We start from the raw sequence: 16,606 nt of genomic DNA on the forward strand, positions 1-16,606 counted from the left end.
CAGAAAAACCATGGCGTAGGATTGCGCCGGCGCCCAGCTGTGTCATTGCTGTGGCTGTCGAGCTTTTTCTATTTTGGGGATGGAGCGGGCTCGCTTATGTAGGTCGACGCCAGTGAGACGGACGAGTCACCACGATCGATCTCGGAATGTCCGGAGAATTCAGGGCGTTGTCGTACGGGGTACGTAGCTAGCTAGTCTGTCGCCTCCTAGGATCTTGAGGATCCGCTCGGATCGGTCCTCACGATGGTGTCATATGGTTCATCTCCCGGAGATTATACATGCGTGGATAGAGACTAATGCATGTGACTTGGCAGGACTGTGGCTTCGAAGAAGTTCTGGACATGGTGGGGCTTCACATGGCGGACTATTTGCGTGGCAAAAATTCGGCTGGCTAAGAATAGTTGGAGTTGATCCAGCGACTTGCCGAGAGAGGATCCGATGAGGCCGTTGTCTCTATCCATACGGAGGACTCCGGGTACGCCGTGCGCTGCTGAGTTTACTCCTGGGCAGCCCTCAGCCAGGCCGTGCCTGGATCAAGAGAGGCCCAGCCGTCAGCACTCAAATGCATTCGCTTGCATAATAAAGTTTGGATGCAGACGAAGGAGCCCTAGTCCGAGGACTAGTCGGAGTGGGCAAAATTTCTTCTAGCGAAGTTAGTACGATTCCATGGTCCGAACGGCATGATCGTGTGGTTCCTCCACTTCGCCCGCCTCTGAGAGTCCACCCACCGGAGAGACATTGTCAACAGAGACCCGAGATCCGATGCATGGACGGTATGCATAACAAGGGCCCCGGATGGGATCAGAGCAGGAGCCAAGGTGTATGCCTCGCTCGACTCCTGAAGGTTCGATCTTCGTATTCCCGTATCTTCTAATAGACGGTTTCAGGTGGAGATCAACTCTGTTTTAGCCGTTCTGAAGAATCCATTTGTTCGTTCTTCCCTCTCCCCCTGTCTGGGGACACGGAAAGCTATCGGAAATAGGAATATGCACCCAAGAGTCCTGTATTCTTGGGTCTCTTCCCGTGGCACAGACCATGTGGCTCTCTGGGCCCTATCCTAAAGGCGAGGGTCCCCGCTGAAATAAGAAAAAAGAAAGAAAAAAAAAAAAGCAGTGAGAAAAGGGTAAAAAAAAAAGAATAATATCTCTGATCCTCCGCTCTTTTGTGGTCGATCTTCTCTTCTTTCGTGGAAACTAACCCCCGTTCCTCTGCATCCACCATCTCCGATCTTTCAACTGTCATCGTTGCCTGTCCCAAAGTCAATCCACTGGGGACAGTCCTTTAAGCACTTAGCAGGTCGCCGCCGATGGGCCTGGGATCTTCACTTCGTTAAACTGCCATGCAGATCTATCCCATGGCTCTATCGCTCATATACACTATGTGGCTCCAGTCCGCTGTGGTCCAGATCTGTTAAGCGTCTCAGTTGGGCTCTATCCTCTATCAGTATGCTAGACTCTCTTGTCCTGCCATGCATTTCATGCCAATATGCCAGCACGGTCTCATCCTGGATACTGATCAATCCTACGCAATAGTGACTTGGGCTATTCCCTCCTTATCTATATACAGACGGAAATCCTCTCGCTCTCTCGAACCTGGTCGGCTCGAGACCTCTAGCATCTCTATAGCATCGCGTCATCTGCGGATATGAGACTTCCCATTCGCTTTCTTTCATGTATTACTGATCTGCTTTGGGATTCTTAACCTGAAGCTCTCCATACGCCCTTGGGGCGTCTCCGTTCATTCCTCCATCTATCCCACCTCGTCTCTCTCTGTTCTATCCTTATCTTCGTCTGCCTACCTACGACAAGTCTAGCCGCAGTAGTCACCATGAGGCTCCTGAACCTCATGGCGGCAAGTGCTCTCAGCCTTGGTATGTAGTGACCACCGCAGATGGACTATCTTTGAGTGCTGACCATCCATCAGCCTCCTTCATCTCTGGCCAAATCGTGAGCCACACCCCCTCCGACGGCAACGGAGTGACCTACAGTGTTAACATCCCGAGCCATACGGCCTCTAATGGGACGGGCCCCATCTACCTTCAACTGAAGGCCCCTTCCGACCTGAAATGGTTTGCATTGGGCCAGGGGGGTGAGATGACCGCGGGCAACATGTTCGTCGTCTACTCAGCGCCGAACGGGAACATCACTTTATCTCCCCGCAAAGCAACCGGTCATATTGAACCTCTTTACAACTCCAGCATCCGGGCATTCCTTCTCGAGGGGTCCGGAATCCACCACGGGCTGATGACCGCGAACATTCGTTGCGATAATTGCATGGCCCTGAATGACGGGTCCAGCATCATAGGCAACGCCAGCGCGTCTTCATGGATCTGGGCCATGACGGCCGGCAGCCCAATGGATTCTGCCAATGTGTCGGCCACGCTGGCCCAGCATGACTGGCACGGCATATTCTCTCTGAACCTCAGCCACGGCATTGGTGGCGACTCCCCCAATCCGTTCTTTCTCCCCGGCCCCGATATCATGGACTTCAGCCCTTTCTCCGTCCAGCACCAAGTCAGCGACTCCCTCCTCCATAAGAAACGCATTGCACATGGAGTCATGACCTCTGTCGCCTTTGTTCTCCTCTTCCCCAACTTTGCTCTCACTCTATTCATATTCCCCTCTCGGTATACCGTCGCGTGGATTCACGCGCCTTTGCAGATATTTGCAGTGCTTTTGGCACTGGCGGGGTTCGCCATCGGCGTCTCCGTGTCGATTGACCTCCGCGAGGAGGCCGGCTATCACCCTATCCTTGGCTATGTGGCCATGGCTGGGGTGGTCCTGGTGCAGCCCGTGCTGGGCATCATCCAACACCTGCGCTTCAAACGGACGGGCCAGAAGACTGCCTACGGTGTTGCCCATCGCTGGCTGGGACGATTTCTCTCAGCCTTCGGCATCATCAACGGGGGCCTCGGCTTCCATTATGCTCAATCCATGAACCCGGATATCCCCCCGGCGTCCCCTATTGCCTACGGGATTATCTGCGCCTGCATGGGGCTGATCTATGTTAGCGTCATTTGGTGGCGACGGTCCAAAACGAAACGAGAGGCGGCCTTGAATGCAGAACTGGAAGCCTCCACTGCGAAGAAGCTGCCCATGCCCGGGACGCCGACGAGGAGTAACAGTACTCTCGTCCACACGTCTGTGGGCGCAGATCTCTCCACGGAGAAATCATGGCATCCATGACAATGACCCCGAATGTTTTGTTGTTCCGAAGCGTGTTGTTTGAATCGCATGAGAGGAGTTGTGCCTGGTCTTATCTTTCTTCTTTCGTTCTTATACTTCTTATTCTTTTCGTTCTTGTGTACATGCTTTATCCCATCTCCTGCTGAGCATATCTTTTCGTACACCTTGACGGCGACTTTCCTAAAACTTGCATTTGTTGAGATGTTGTGACGATGTATTTTCCATGTACAATCTTAATATGTGTATATTGACACTGCAAGGCAGTAATCAATTTATTATGGGGATAAAATAATACGCTCTATCTATACCGACGTAGGTAGTAGCAATGTATGTCTGGTGGTTAGTCAGCTGAAACCACCCCGAGCGGTGGGATCTCACGCTCTCCATCGGGGCCTCTGCAACTTCACCTTCAACTCCCACCTCTGCCTGCAATACCCCCGGCCATCCGATGCCCCTTCAGCCTCGCATGTGACCTGTTCTTCCACCTCTCCTCGATTTCTCCTCCGTCGCCCTCTCCGACTCGGCGGTCCTCCCCTCCTCCCCTCCTCTGAACGCGCTCCGATCCCAACGCGAGACCGAGCCCCTCGATTGCCTCCTCCCTCCCGGTTGCGAACTCGATGTTGTCCCCCGTTACCTCCTTGTTCGAATCGCGATAGGTGACCTAAACACGCTTCTCTTTCGGCTAGATGGCGATCTATGGCGTCCGGACACAACTCAGGGTTCTCCGCGACGTCGATCCAGCACCGCGCTGCCGGCGATGGACGGTCCTTCTCCAGTCAGGATGATGCCTCCGCGGACGGCAGCTGGCCCGGGTCGTCCGCCGCCAAACCTGGACGAAACGCCCGCTCCGAGTCCGGAAACAGTGCTTCCATCGGCCCTCGCGGCGGGTCTCTAGCCCCTTCCTCCGGGTCCGCGGGCCCAGGCAGCTTCAGCTCCGAACTCAAGAGCATGAAGACGTCCCGGAGTACCACTCCCCGCCCCGAGGTCTCGTCCCGTCGCCGCGGGAGCAGCAACGTCGAGTATGACGACATGTCCAGCACCGAGGAGCGCCAGGCCGCCATCCGGAATAAGATCGCCAAGGAGATGAAGATCAAGACCGGCACTGAGAACATGTTGGAGGCCCTGTTGGCCAAAAACCCCAAGCAGAGCAAGGACCAGCGCTTGCGCGTTGAGTCCGAGCTGAGCTCGTCCAACCGCAAGTTGGCCGAGTTGCACCACGAGCTGGAGGAGGAGCTGTTACGTGCGCAGGCGCCGTCACCCCCTCCTCCGTTGAGCCGTCTATCGAGTCTGTTCCAGGGTGGGTCGATGCGGTCACCGTCCCAGGGCGCCGGTGAGTTTGACGACGCTGAGGTGGACGACGCCGAGGCCGAGATGGAATCCCCGACGTATGTGTTGTCGGAAACGCTGCAGGCGCTGGAGATTGAGGGCATGTCGCCGGACTACTATGTCGAGCGGGCCAACAGCCTCGTCGAGTTGTTCAAGCGACATCCGACCTTGAAGTACGACCTCGCGTGGTCCGTGTTTGGCCTGCGCGTGCAGGTTATGCTTCTCAGCGACAACAAGGAGGTCGTCGCTGCCGGGTATCGCTTGACGCGGTATGCCATCGCCGATCGGAAGTCGCTGCAGACCATTCGGTCTCTGCATACGGACGAACTCGTCATCCTGTCGCTGGTCAAGGAAAGCAAGGCGAGCATCGAACGCGAGCAGGCCTTGAAGTTCGTCCGGGCCTTCTTGGATGTGAAAGACGGCGTCCATGAGATCTCGCGCGCCGTCGTTCGGACCATCGTCTCCGTCGCGGAACACTCCGAGGACCGTCTGCGCAACATTTCCATCATGACCCTGGCCGAGATCCTGGTCAAGGACCCCGGCCTGATCGCGCATGCGGGCGGATTTGCTACCCTGCATGACGCCCTCGCCGAGGGCACGTTCGGCGCGTCGGAGAGTCTGATCGCCAGCTTTCTCCATGTTCTGGATACCCCGCATAGCAGGAAGCACCTGCGAGGTGGATGCGAGCTGGAGGCCGTGTTGGCCCCGTTCACCGATTCCCTGTCTGACTCCGTTCGCAACGGCCGGTTGAAGTCCTCCGCGAAGGCCATTTCCGCCATGCTCAAGACCTGGCCGGGTTTAGTGGTGCTCGCACGAAACGGAGGCAAGCCGCTCCAATCCCTCCTGGACTCGTTACGCTACCCGGATCCGCAGGCACGAGATCTCCTCATGGAACTGCTGTTTGATGCGTTGCGGATCAAGCCGCCATCGTGGTCTTCCTCTTTTCTTGCTGGCCGAAGGCTGACGACGTATGGGCGAGCCGGGACGTTGCGCACCGAGTCTGATACGAAACAGCTTCGCGGGGTCTACAGTAGCGGCGGCAATAAGCTTGATTTAACTGCGCATTTCTCGACCCTTATCCTAGCGACTTTGGTGGACGCGGGTCTACCAATGGTTCTGTGTGACCTTATAGAGGATGAGACCGATCTCTCGTTGCGACGCAAGGCGACGTTGCTTTTAACTGAAGTCCTGAAACTAGCGCACCACTCATTACCTCGACATATCAGCGCAAAGCTCCAAGTTCTCCCACATCTGCTACCATCCGCGATCAAGTTCGACATGGACAACCACGACGTCTCCATGTCGACGATCTATCAAATAGAGAGCATAAACCGAACCCTGGCTCGCTCGATAGGCAATGTCTCGACTGGTTCGGGGAGATACAGTGTGGATGTCGACATCTCCGCTTCGCTGTTGACGGGGGACCAAGGAAAAGATCGACTGAGCCCGGCAATGGATGAGACACAGTTCCGCAATGCCATTCTCGAGACGCATGTCCTGAACACCGTGAATTACCTGAAGTGGAAGTGGGATCTGATCCACCGTATCGTGGAAGGCCCTCTAATGAACCCCAAGAGGCTGGACGAGGCGATCAAGGGCTCGAAATTCATGAAACGACTGATGGGCTTCTACCGGCCGTTCAAGTATAGATTCTCCATGCTCCCCAATACCAAACCGAACCAGCGGTACATCCGGACGGGCTGTGCGCTGATGCGGACGTTGGTTCAAATTCCCGAGGGGACGAAGTATCTGGCCGAAAACAAATTTCTCAGGCAGGTTGCCGAGTGTCTCGCTCAGGTTGATCGCATGAGCGGCCTCACATCCTCGTCGCCGCTGTTCTCGCGGGAGCAGATGTCAAGCACCTTGAGCGGGGGTTACTTTGCCATGCTGGGGACTTTGAGTGGCGACGCCAACGGGTTGGCCATGATGGAACGATGGCACATGCTCAACATGTTCTACCATATCATCGAGCTTCGAGACCGGGATGATCTCATCCAGACGCTCCTGGGGAACTTGGACTACACGCAGGAGAGTCACCTGCGGGTGATGCTCTCCAAGGCTCTCACCACTGGCTCCAAGGATATTCGCATATTTGCGACGAAGCTCCTGCGAAAGTATGCGGTGGGCAACGTACCCCTCTCGCCACAGATGGCCATCGGGAATGCCGACTGGGTGGTCAAACTCCTTGTGACCCAGTTGTATGACCCCGATGTTTCGGTGTGCCAGGTGGCCGTGAAAATCCTGGAGGAGGCGTGCAACCACCGCGACTACCTTGAGTTTGTGGTGAAGTGCCGGCCATCTCTGGACCACCTGGGGGAGATCGGGGCGCCTCTGCTCCTACGATTCCTCTCGACCTCCGTCGGCTACCACTACTTGGACGGACTGGACTACATTACACAGGAAATGGACGATTGGTTCCTCGGCCGCAACGATGCATATGTGGGGTTGGTGGAAGCTGCTCTCTCCCGCGCATACGTGGACCAGCCCCGACGGGGCAGCCTGGTCCCCGACGATATTGTGGACATGCAGGACATCGGACTAGTGCCACCGCATTTCTACCGCGAACTGGCCCGGACCGCCGAGGGGTGCAAGTTGCTGGAACAGTCCGGGCATTTCAACGAGTTTGCCTGGACGATTCGTGATTTCCGGCTCGACGAGGAGGACACGGAGACGCTGCTGAAGGTCAAGGGCTGTCTCTGGGCGGTGGGCAATGTCGGCTCTATGGAGCTCGGCGCGCCGTTCTTAGAACCCGACATCGTCCAGCGCATCGTGAAGATCGCGGAGAGTGCGGAAGTTCTGACTATGCGGGGCACGGCCTTTTTCGTACTCGGGTTGGTCTCGCGGAGTCGACACGGGCTCAAGGTGCTGAGGGACTTTGGATGGGATTCGGCGGTGGACCAGGAAGGGAACTCGCTTGGCCTGAGCCTTCCCACTGATTTCAACAAGTTATTCCTGGTATGTGTAGCCGTGCCCCTGGAGACCGGACGTCAACTCCTAACGCATTCTGACAGGTTGAATTCCCGTCCCACGCGCGGAACCCGGAGTCCAAGCGGACATCTCACGAGAGATATAGAGAAGCCACCACGGACGAAGACCCGGCGAGCCAGAAGATCCTCAAACTGATCGTCGACATGGGCAACACGGTCTTGTCGAAACGCGCGGCGGCCGACCTCCACAGGTAAGCAGCCCGTTCGAATGATGACCGGCAAGTAAGCTGACTCGACGCCACGCAGCATCAAATCCAAGCAGCCGGAGCACTTCCGACAACCGCACCTGTTCCGCAAGACCCTCAGTATCCTGGAAAGCCACCACTACCGCCTTCCAGCCCGTCGGTTCGCCCTGGACCTGTTCGACAAGAGCGTCATGCGACGGGTCGTGCTGGAAGACGACTCCGAATCGGACTCGGAAGCGACCTCGTCGCAGGACTCGGGGTGAGGATCCCTCGTGGGGGGCAAAACTCACTCTTCTTCTTCTTCCCTTATCTTTGTTGTTTCGGTGTTTCTCTGCGCGGCGTTGGCGGCTTTTGGTCACGAGCAATGAACCTGGATGTTAGCATGTTGCGTTTAGCCTTGGTTTCTTTTCCCCGAATCTAGCACGGTTGCAATTGGAGACGACCTCGGGCAATGTATATAGAGATCTACGACGAAACTCGGTGATTTGCATGAGGCTATAGATCGGACGGAACGTCATCCGCAGTAGACGGCGTTTAACCTCGGCCTGCCGACCGGCCAAGAAACGCCCGGCGATACATCATCAGACCACATCACTTCCTCCCTCCGCATGTCTTCCTCTCCTAACAGCACGACCAACAATCCCCCTCCTGCTCGCCCGCCCCGATGGAAGAAGATACGCCTTCTCCGCACCGTCTCCGCGACGGAGATCACGAGCCTCGCCTCCCCCTCACCTCCACTGGCACTCCGCACCTCCGCGACCCCAAAGCCGCCGCCGCCGCCGACGTCCCCCTGACACAGGCCATCCTCCGGCTGCTGCAGTGCCCGCGGTGTTCGCGGCCGCTGCACACGCCGCTGCGGCTGCCGTGCGGGAACACGATGTGTCGGGCGTGTCTACCGCCGCGACATCCGCGCACCGGCGTGACGTACCCGAACCAGGAGGAGCGGAAGGAGGGGTTTATGTGCTCGACGTGTCTGCACGAGCATTGTCTCGGCGACTGCGGGACGGATGTGCTACTGACACGACTGGTGGAGGTGTTTGACGAGGGGGCCTACGAAGGGAAGACCTACGAGGGAGACGGGGAGCTGTTTGGACAGGTGAAGGAGCGGCTGCGCGGCGAACTAGACTGCCACGTCTGCTACTCGCTCATCCTGGATCCGCTGACTACGTGCTGTGGGCATACGTTCTGTCGCGGGTGTGTGGCGCTGGTGCTGGCGCACTCGGACCTCTGCCCGGTGTGTCGACGGCGGTTGAATCTGTCGGCGACGACGCTCCCGTCGGAGCCCGTCAACCGGCGAGTCGCGTCCCTCATGGAGGCGCTGTTCCCCGAGCAGGTGGCGGCGCGGCGAGAAGCGTCGGCGCTGGAGGCGAGCAGCGGCGTCGGCGACAACCCGACGGAGACGACGCTCCCCCTGTTTGTCAGCTCACTGTCCCTTCCGACCATGCCGACCTTCCTGCACATCTTCGAGCCGCGGTACCGCCTGATGATCCGGCGCGTCATGCAGACCCGTGGCCGCCGCTTCGGCATGGTCATGTTCAACCGCGCCGGCCGGCTCCAGGGCGGGCTGGGCCGGTCGCCGTTCCTGCAGTATGGCACCGTGCTGGTGGTGGACCGCTACGAGCTGCTTCCCGACGGACGGAGCCTGGTGGTTGCGACGGGTGTGTCGCGGTTTAAGGTGTTGCGGTCGGAGGTCGTCGACGGGTATCATGTTGGTCGGGTGCAGCGCGTCGACGACGTTTCGGTCACCGAGGAGGAAGCGCGCGAGACGTTGGAGACGGCCGGGACACCGGCGGTCGAGGCGGAGGGAGGAGGCGGCCTGGCGGAACGGCCGCTCGACCGCATGTCGACGCAGGAGCTGTTCCAACTCGGGCTGGAGTTTGCGCGCCGACAGCATGGCCAGGGCGCCGTGTGGCTCCGGCCGCGGGCGCTGCTGGCATACGGCGACATCCCCACGGACCCGGCGCGGTTCCCGTGGTGGTTTGCCAGCGTTCTCCCCGTGTGGGAGGAAGAGAAATACGCGCTTCTCGCTGCGACGAGTGTTCGCGAACGGCTGAAGATCACTGCGCGGTGGGTTCGCAAGCTGGAGTCTCGACAGTGGTAGGTTCCCTGATGTGACCTCAAGTGTGCTGTACGTATCACATCGCTCACCGTTTGCCCCAGGCCGGATCGTGCCCGCCCAGCGATAGCGTCGGTCTTATGACTAGCCGTCCCTCTCCTCGTCTTTGTCGTCCTTCCCGTGATCCTGGGGACGGGGATGACGTCGCTGCCGCTGGGATCGGGCGTCTTCACCACGTTCACGCCGTTCTCGATGTCGGTCTCGGTGTCGTTCGGGTCCGCCGGCCCGTTCACCGTCAACAGCGGCCGGCCACATTTTCAGAACGAGACATCCGAGACGCACGTGCCGCAGATCGTGGTCGTGAGCATTTTCCTGGCCATTTTCCTGGCGCAGGTGGCGATCAACGCCGCGCAAGTCTGGAGAACGAGACGACGCGACAGAGTTGAGATGCAGGCGCCGGCGCCGGCGGAACAGGAGCGAGCTCAAGACGAGGCGGGGGAACGACATCGAGAGCCAGGATGATCTCATTCCGGCTCGTTCTTGTGACTAACAAATAACGCCATTGCTGCACCGAACAGCTGGTCCAAGGGTGTTTTGTCTCGCCTGCTTCCTTACTGGTGGTGGACTGCACAGTCCAATGGCCGACGAATCTGAGGATGCTCACGGGGCGGTCAACGAGTACGACATCTGCTGTGTTTTTTGCGCGAGTGGGTGTTGGAGCACCGGTGTACCCTACAGCCGGCCAGGGATCAAATGCCTTCTGCCTTCACATCAAGCAGGAGAGAAGCTCTGGACGGCGGATTATGAGGGCAAAAATTCCAACGGCATCCCTTTGTGTATCTTCCGATTTGAGCCGACACTATTGCAGGGATGGATAATGACATGATGGGAGCGTTTCTGCACGGGCGACTGCCTGTCGACCGGCGCTGCATCCTGTACATAATAGAAGACAAAAATCAGGTTCGAATGGAAGGAGAGCATGTACGTAAGGACTCCTTTTATTTATTTACGTTCTGGTCCTTCTGGTGGACGGGAAGGACGATGCATCAACGGCCATGTGCATGCCACAGCCGAAGTATGAAACGGAAGCGCCTTGCGCCTTGCGTCAACCACCGAGCGTATCGCCCCCTCTACTTTGCCAGATACGACGATCCAGAACCACGACGAGGAGACTGGGCCCAAGTCCTTCCATGGGATTTCTATTGGGCTGTGACTGGCCTGGCGCCACGCAGCGGTCTGGTGTTGGTCACACAGGCGGCACTGGGCTGGATGGCAGACGATGATGAATGGATGAAGGGAAGCAGAGGAAGATAAGAAATACGTGCTTCACTCGACCCGAGGGAGTCGTAAGAAAGAATGTGAGAATGGAGGGAGTTGCCTTTTCTTCCATGTCATATACTCTACTTGGTCTGCGCCTGCAGCCACACACGTCTTGCGGTTTAAATCTGCTCTCTCCCTCGCTCTCACGTACACACACGCTCTCTCCACATCTTCGTCAACATGTCTTCGTCTTCCTATATTACGGTGGAAAAATGTCATCTGGAATATCTTCTTCAGAAGTGAGTCCTTGTCGTGCGCCCAGCTGGCTGCCATGAGTCGTCCACGTCTTATAGACAGCATCGCTAACTGTGGTCAGGGCCGGGGCGGTATGTATGAGATTCCAATATCCATCAGCACGTCTATTGACCCCAGTGCCTCAGGATGTCGCCAAACCGGCAGACTCTGTGACCATCTTACAATCTGACTACAAACGTCTGGTGAGTCCCTCCCCATTGTATCAGCCGCTGCGTGAGTTGACCCCAACATATCGTATCCAGCTCCAGGATGCAGATCATCTCAGTATGTGATCTATCCACTGCCCCAAGGGCCTCCTATCTGATAGCACCGATCTAACTTTGCGCTCCAGAAAGGCTGAAGGAATCTCTCCTGAACGGAGGGCTATCGCCAGAAACCCTAAATGTGAGTTGAGTTTCTCAACCGCCCCCCTCGGCACCGATAGACATATCTGATATCCAACCAGGTGTTGATCTACGGCTCGTCATCTGCGCCTGATGCTTCCCACGTCGCTCGTGTCTTCTCCCACCGACGCCATGGAGACGAGCACAGCAACTATAAACTGGCACCAACATACGACGATGCAGACGATGGTGTTGACGACGTCGACGAGATCTTGCTAACCTCCCCAGACACCGACGAAAGGGGAGACTACGACGAATCGTCGTCGAATGGCACGACGGAGTCGGCCACGGCGCCCACCGTGCGCCGTACCATCTTAGTCCGTAATCTGCCCGACCGGGTCACGCACCGCGATATCTGTCAGGCCATGAAAGGTGGTGCCCTCCTCCACATCTATCTCCGGGCCCGCGAGCACAACGCCAACATCTCCTTCGTCGAAGAGGTCGAGGCGCACGAGTTCCTGAAGCACGCAAAGGCCCATGGCCTCTACATCGCAGGCAAGCGCGTAAGTCTCCTTCCCGCCGTCATACGCTCCACTCCCTCTAACCGCCCGTCCATGCAGGCGGAGGTCACCTGGAACGACCGCCAGTTCTACCTGCCTCCATACGTGCGGAGCAAGATCAACAACGGCGCTTCCCGGAACCTGGTAATCCACAACATCAACCCGAACATCACCGAGGGGCTCATCCGCCGGGACCTGGACCATATCCACAACCTGATTGTTATCGCGGTCAGCTTCAAGCACGGAAACGCCTACGTCTCCACGAACTCCGTGCATAATGCGCTGTTTGCTCGCTCCTGCATGATGTCGCGGTTGACCTACAAGGGCATGAAAATCGGCTTCTACCCGGACGAATGCACGGCGCCGCTGGTGGCCAAGAGCCCCATTGGACACAGGCCGGCCACATCCCGGTCTCCTTCAGGCAAAGCCGCCGCAGTCCCGAACCGATTCCAACTGCTTTCTCTGGATGCGGGGGAGGATGGAGAGAGCGAGGATGATCCGGTCGAGGAGGGACTGAGGGATCAACTCGAGGTCAAGCGCTGTTGGCCGGACAATAGAATATCAACTTGATCGGGCGGTCATTTCTGCATGTCTTCTTTTTCCTTCTTCTCTTGTCTCTGGCCTGCGTGTTTCCTGTTCATGGCTTGTGAGGAATGCGGCTGAGAATGTACTTCCTGAAGTCTGGTACTTCAGCAATGGGATTTTAGTAATTGTATTTGGATCGTAGGCTGTAGCTCGAGAGAAGCAACAATGTCTAGACGCCTACGAGAGGAGGGGGAAGGGGGACCATTTCCGAACGGCTGCGGCTGAAACAGGAAAAAAAGGTGATATTTTGAGATACCTGGCCTATACTAAAACCCAACCTCGATCAAGAGCCAGTAGTATCACATCATAAAACATTTCCACCCCAGCGACAACCAGATCCGAACCATAACCGATTGCCCCAGGGAGCGCTCCAGATCTCCTCCCCAGTACACCCGACAGACACCATTCAGCGTTTGCGCTTTGCATCTTTCCCGCCGCGGCTCTTCCATTCCTCGCGGAGACAAATGGGGCGCATCTAACGAGGTCGGCGAGAAAGGCAAAGAGACGAGACGAGGAAAAACAAAAAGGCAACTGATAACATCCCAAAGGTACTCTTTTTTCGTTTGTCCTTTTTTCCCCGTTTAACGGTAAGACTTCTGGTACCGGGCGCGGGCACCGCGTCCACCGAACTTCTTGGGCTCGGCGCGGCGGTTGTCGGCAACGAGCAATGTGCGGTCGTACTGGACAAGAGCCTGCTTCAGCTGGTTCTTGGAGTGCTCATCGACGTACTTCTGGTAGTAGGCGACGAGGGACTTGGCGATGGCCTGACGGATGGCGTAGACCTGGGAGGTGTGGCCACCACCGGAGACGCGGACACGGATATCGACACCGGCGAACTTGTCAGCGCCGACGATGAGGAGAGGCTCGTAGACCTGGACGTTGTCAGAATTGGGGGGCCCCTAGTTCCGGCGGTAGTTTCTTGGGGATCTGCGAGTCCGTACCTTGAAGCGGAGGATCTCAGGCTGAACCAGAGAGAGGGGCTGGCCGTTGACCTTGATGAGACCCTTGCCTTGCTGTAAAACGTCTCAGCATTGTTTCTAATCATCCAGGATCTGTGCATGTGCGTGGGACAGGTCGTGAGTCGAGTCGGCGTCCTTCATGCCATCATGATTCCCCTTTGATATCGATCCCCTTGGATATTGCAAACGTATTTCGAATGAGGCTTCGTTGATCGGTCTCCCCCCGTGGATCACCGTGCAATCGCCGTCCAACTCGACCCAATCGACCCGAAAACGCAGGAAAAAGGCACAGGACAGAGTGTGATGGTGTTCATACCTTGCAGTGGGCGACAGCGGTGGCTACACACGGGTCAGTAATTTTTCATCACACACTCACACACACACACTCCTCCCCAACGAAGGGGATTCAAAAAAGCAGCAATAACTCACCCGTCTTCTTCTTGCCGAAGCATTGCACACTCGGGACGGAAGCCATGATGGAACGAATGGCCCTGATCGGTGTCGGAGTGGGTGGTGGAAGTTGTCGTCGACTCGCGATTATCAGGTAAAGTCTCGAGACGCTCTCCGTGCGGTCGGCGGGTGGCCCTTCGCTTAGTCCGTCGCGCTAGTGCCCGATCCGGCAGGTAGGGCTTGGGTGCCCGTCTCCAGTCACGTGATACTGCGCCTTCCCTTCTGGGCGTCCGTCCCGTCCGACTTTATCACTTTCGGTCTGCTCCGTCCTGCCTGACCTTCCCATCTCCAAGCAGAAGCATTCCTTGTCCTCACCATGTCGCAGACCGTTGGAAGGGTATGGTTCCCTTTCCCTCTTCTCCCCTCAATTCATTCTGACTTGAGACTTCCTAGACCCGCCTGGCCTACTCGCGCGCATGGCACTGCGTCGACGTCGGCTCCGACCCGCGCAGTCTGGGCCGTCTGGCCTCCTCGATCGCCCTCTTCCTCATGGGCAAGCACAAGCCCATCTACGACCCGTCGACCGACTGCGGCGATTACGTTGTCGCCGTGGGCTGCCACGACCTGCGCACCACCGGCAAGAAGCGCTTCCAGAAGAAATACTACACGCACACCACCCGGCCCGGCAGCCTACGCAGCATGACCATGGACAAGATGTTTGAGAAATGGGGCGGCGGCGAGGTGCTGCGGCGTGCGGTGCGGGGCATGCTGCCGAAGAACCGCCTGCGGGAGAAGCGACTGGCGCGACTGAAGAGTGAGTGTTGCTTGCCTTTGTTCTGGTTGTTTGGGGGGGTGAGGGATTGAGTGGATAGCTAACTTGGTGGCAGCTTTCGAGGGCGTGGCCCACCCGTACAAGGAGAACATCATCAAGTTCGGGAATCAGTCGGTCATCGCGGGCCTGCCCGAAGTGCAGCGGGCATTCCAGGAGGCCAAGTCTTCGGCTTAGAGGAGGGGGGAGGGTGAGTCTGGTCAGGTCACTTCCGATCCGTCATCTGTATTTATACCTATATCTCTTCTTGTTCGTGTTATGATCCTAGCGCATGGGTAGGGAGTTTTCTGTATATTACATTCGAGCTTTTCAATCGATTTGTCTACGGTGTCTACGGAGTCTACGGAGCATGCCCGACGGCTGGCTAAGACAAAGAAAAGTATATGCTCAGTATCCGACCCGGACTATATACAGTGGTAAGAAACTCCAGAACGATCGATTCCATATTTTACAGCTTCGGCTTGGACGTGCGGCCGACGGTGCACTTGATCAAGCCGTTGGGGTTGGTCTGGGGCGCGTACACTTCGGCGTTCTTGCCGGTGTTCTGCACGCCCTTGTGCCAGCTAAGGTCTGCCAGGCGGTTCGTTAGTGGTTCCTCATTTACTCGTTAGAGGAGGGCGGGAGTAAGGACGTCCACATACCAATCTCAAAGTAGTGCTTGTTCGGCAGGGAGTAGTCGACGGTCTCGACCAGCGGCTGACGGGCGAGGATCTCCTCGGCCATCTTGTACATGGTGTTCTGGACGCTGGCGCTGTTGTCCTCGGCGAAGGTCTTGAGGGTGATGTCACGGGCGGCGGCCCAGGTGGCATCGAACTTGGGGATGTGGGAGCGGACCTCGTCGAGGCCGCTGAAGCGCTTCCACTTCCAGGCGGCGTCGACGTCGGTGCTGAGGATGCGGTCCCAGGTCTCGGGGAGGGTGGTGTACTCGTCGCGGAGGAAGCCCCAGAACTGGGAGTTGGTGCTCTTGAGCACGGTGAGGTTGTTGAGGGAGGAGCAGATGTCGACGCCCTGGCCCTCGACGACGTCGACCTGGACGTTGCGCTTCTCCTCGCTGTCGCGGTAGAAGGAGTGCGGGTGCGGCTTGCCGTCGATGTTGAGACGGGTCCAGCGGTGGGTGACGATGTGGGCATGGGCGGCGTGGATGTGCTTGTACTTGGTGATGAAGTGGTTGCCCAGGATGGTGCCGAACAGCTCGGGGGGCGTCACCGGGTTCTGCTTGGCGAGGATGTAGATGGTGTTCTTGATGGAGTCGGTAGCCACGATGACGCTGTTGTCGGCCTTGGTGTAGGAGGTGTCAATCTCCCCCTCGAGCAGGACACAGACGGTCATCTCGACCACGGTCTGGACTCCGGTCTTCTCGTCCTTGTGGACTTTGTAGACGCGGACATTGTCCTTGCCGTAGCGAGCCGCGGCGACTTCAGGCATGATGATAGAGGTAAGAGAGGGGGTTGTGGGGGCAGTGTAGAGCAGAAATGAAGAATGGGAGGAGCGTAAGATTGGGAGAATGGAGAATGGGGAAATCCGAAGCTTTTAAATGTGGGCAAGAAGGAGTAGAGCGACGGATGGGCTGATGGAGCTTGTCGGCCACCTCCGAAGCCCGCGGGGGGAGCCCTATCTTATCGGAGGACGGAGTATGGTATAGAAGA

At 57.4% G+C, this 16,606-nt stretch overlaps 8 protein-coding genes across 8 annotated transcripts; 6 read left to right on the forward strand and 2 right to left on the reverse strand.

Annotated features, from left to right (window-relative positions):
- The first annotated feature begins 1,082 nt into the window (after positions 1-1,082).
- On the forward strand, positions 1,083-3,497 carry BDV59DRAFT_168594 (cytochrome and DOMON domain-containing protein). The gene is made up of 2 exons (XM_073688112.1): positions 1,083-1,870; positions 1,924-3,497. Exons 1-2 carry the CDS (start codon positions 1,828-1,830, stop codon positions 3,183-3,185), a joined length of 1,305 nt encoding a protein of 434 aa, XP_073552575.1. The 5' UTR covers positions 1,083-1,827; the 3' UTR covers positions 3,186-3,497.
- A 61-nt stretch (positions 3,498-3,558) lies between these two features.
- On the forward strand, positions 3,559-8,268 carry BDV59DRAFT_168596 (putative cytosolic regulator Pianissimo). Its single transcript, XM_073688113.1, has 3 exons — positions 3,559-7,466; positions 7,523-7,689; positions 7,745-8,268. Exons 1-3 carry the CDS (start codon positions 3,882-3,884, stop codon positions 7,944-7,946), a joined length of 3,954 nt encoding a protein of 1,317 aa, XP_073552576.1. The 5' UTR covers positions 3,559-3,881; the 3' UTR covers positions 7,947-8,268.
- A 21-nt stretch (positions 8,269-8,289) lies between these two features.
- Positions 8,290-10,246, forward strand: BDV59DRAFT_50213 (putative ATP-dependent protease (CrgA)). The gene is made up of 2 exons (XM_073696518.1): positions 8,290-9,780; positions 9,844-10,246. The coding sequence occupies exons 1-2, from the start codon at positions 8,348-8,350 to the stop codon at positions 9,881-9,883; spliced, it is 1,473 nt and encodes a 490-aa protein (XP_073552577.1). The 5' UTR covers positions 8,290-8,347; the 3' UTR covers positions 9,884-10,246.
- Positions 9,938-10,261, forward strand: BDV59DRAFT_198083 (uncharacterized protein; the record flags this gene model as incomplete). The annotated part of the gene is made up of 1 exon (XM_073693080.1): positions 9,938-10,261. The coding sequence occupies one exon, from the start codon at positions 9,938-9,940 to the stop codon at positions 10,259-10,261; it is 324 nt and encodes a 107-aa protein (XP_073552578.1).
- A 472-nt stretch (positions 10,262-10,733) lies between these two features.
- On the forward strand, positions 10,734-12,897 carry BDV59DRAFT_168598 (RNA-binding protein). The gene is made up of 7 exons (XM_073688114.1): positions 10,734-11,298; positions 11,376-11,385; positions 11,440-11,496; positions 11,557-11,578; positions 11,646-11,698; positions 11,760-12,200; positions 12,258-12,897. Exons 1-7 carry the CDS (start codon positions 11,240-11,242, stop codon positions 12,765-12,767), a joined length of 1,152 nt encoding a protein of 383 aa, XP_073552579.1. The 5' UTR covers positions 10,734-11,239; the 3' UTR covers positions 12,768-12,897.
- A 107-nt stretch (positions 12,898-13,004) lies between these two features.
- On the reverse strand, positions 13,005-14,290 carry BDV59DRAFT_168601 (40S ribosomal protein uS9). Its single transcript, XM_073688115.1, has 4 exons — positions 14,171-14,290; positions 14,058-14,080; positions 13,724-13,795; positions 13,005-13,654 (listed from the first exon to the last, which is right to left on the reverse strand). Exons 1-4 carry the CDS (start codon positions 14,214-14,216, stop codon positions 13,364-13,366), a joined length of 432 nt encoding a protein of 143 aa, XP_073552580.1. The 5' UTR covers positions 14,217-14,290; the 3' UTR covers positions 13,005-13,363.
- A 60-nt stretch (positions 14,291-14,350) lies between these two features.
- Positions 14,351-15,307, forward strand: BDV59DRAFT_50235 (mitochondrial 54S ribosomal protein uL13m). The gene is made up of 3 exons (XM_073696519.1): positions 14,351-14,528; positions 14,585-14,945; positions 15,019-15,307. The coding sequence occupies exons 1-3, from the start codon at positions 14,508-14,510 to the stop codon at positions 15,135-15,137; spliced, it is 501 nt and encodes a 166-aa protein (XP_073552581.1). The 5' UTR covers positions 14,351-14,507; the 3' UTR covers positions 15,138-15,307.
- On the reverse strand, positions 14,923-16,495 carry BDV59DRAFT_168603 (urate oxidase). The gene is made up of 2 exons (XM_073688116.1): positions 15,602-16,495; positions 14,923-15,530 (listed from the first exon to the last, which is right to left on the reverse strand). Exons 1-2 carry the CDS (start codon positions 16,383-16,385, stop codon positions 15,409-15,411), a joined length of 906 nt encoding a protein of 301 aa, XP_073552582.1. The 5' UTR covers positions 16,386-16,495; the 3' UTR covers positions 14,923-15,408.
- Between the last annotated feature and the right edge of the window lie 111 nt (positions 16,496-16,606).

The sequence above is a fragment of the Aspergillus ambiguus genome (genome assembly GCF_047715705.1).
Source record: "Aspergillus ambiguus strain CBS 117.58 unplaced genomic scaffold BDV59scaffold_2, whole genome shotgun sequence".
Taxonomy (NCBI): Eukaryota; Fungi; Ascomycota; class Eurotiomycetes; order Eurotiales; family Aspergillaceae; genus Aspergillus; species Aspergillus ambiguus.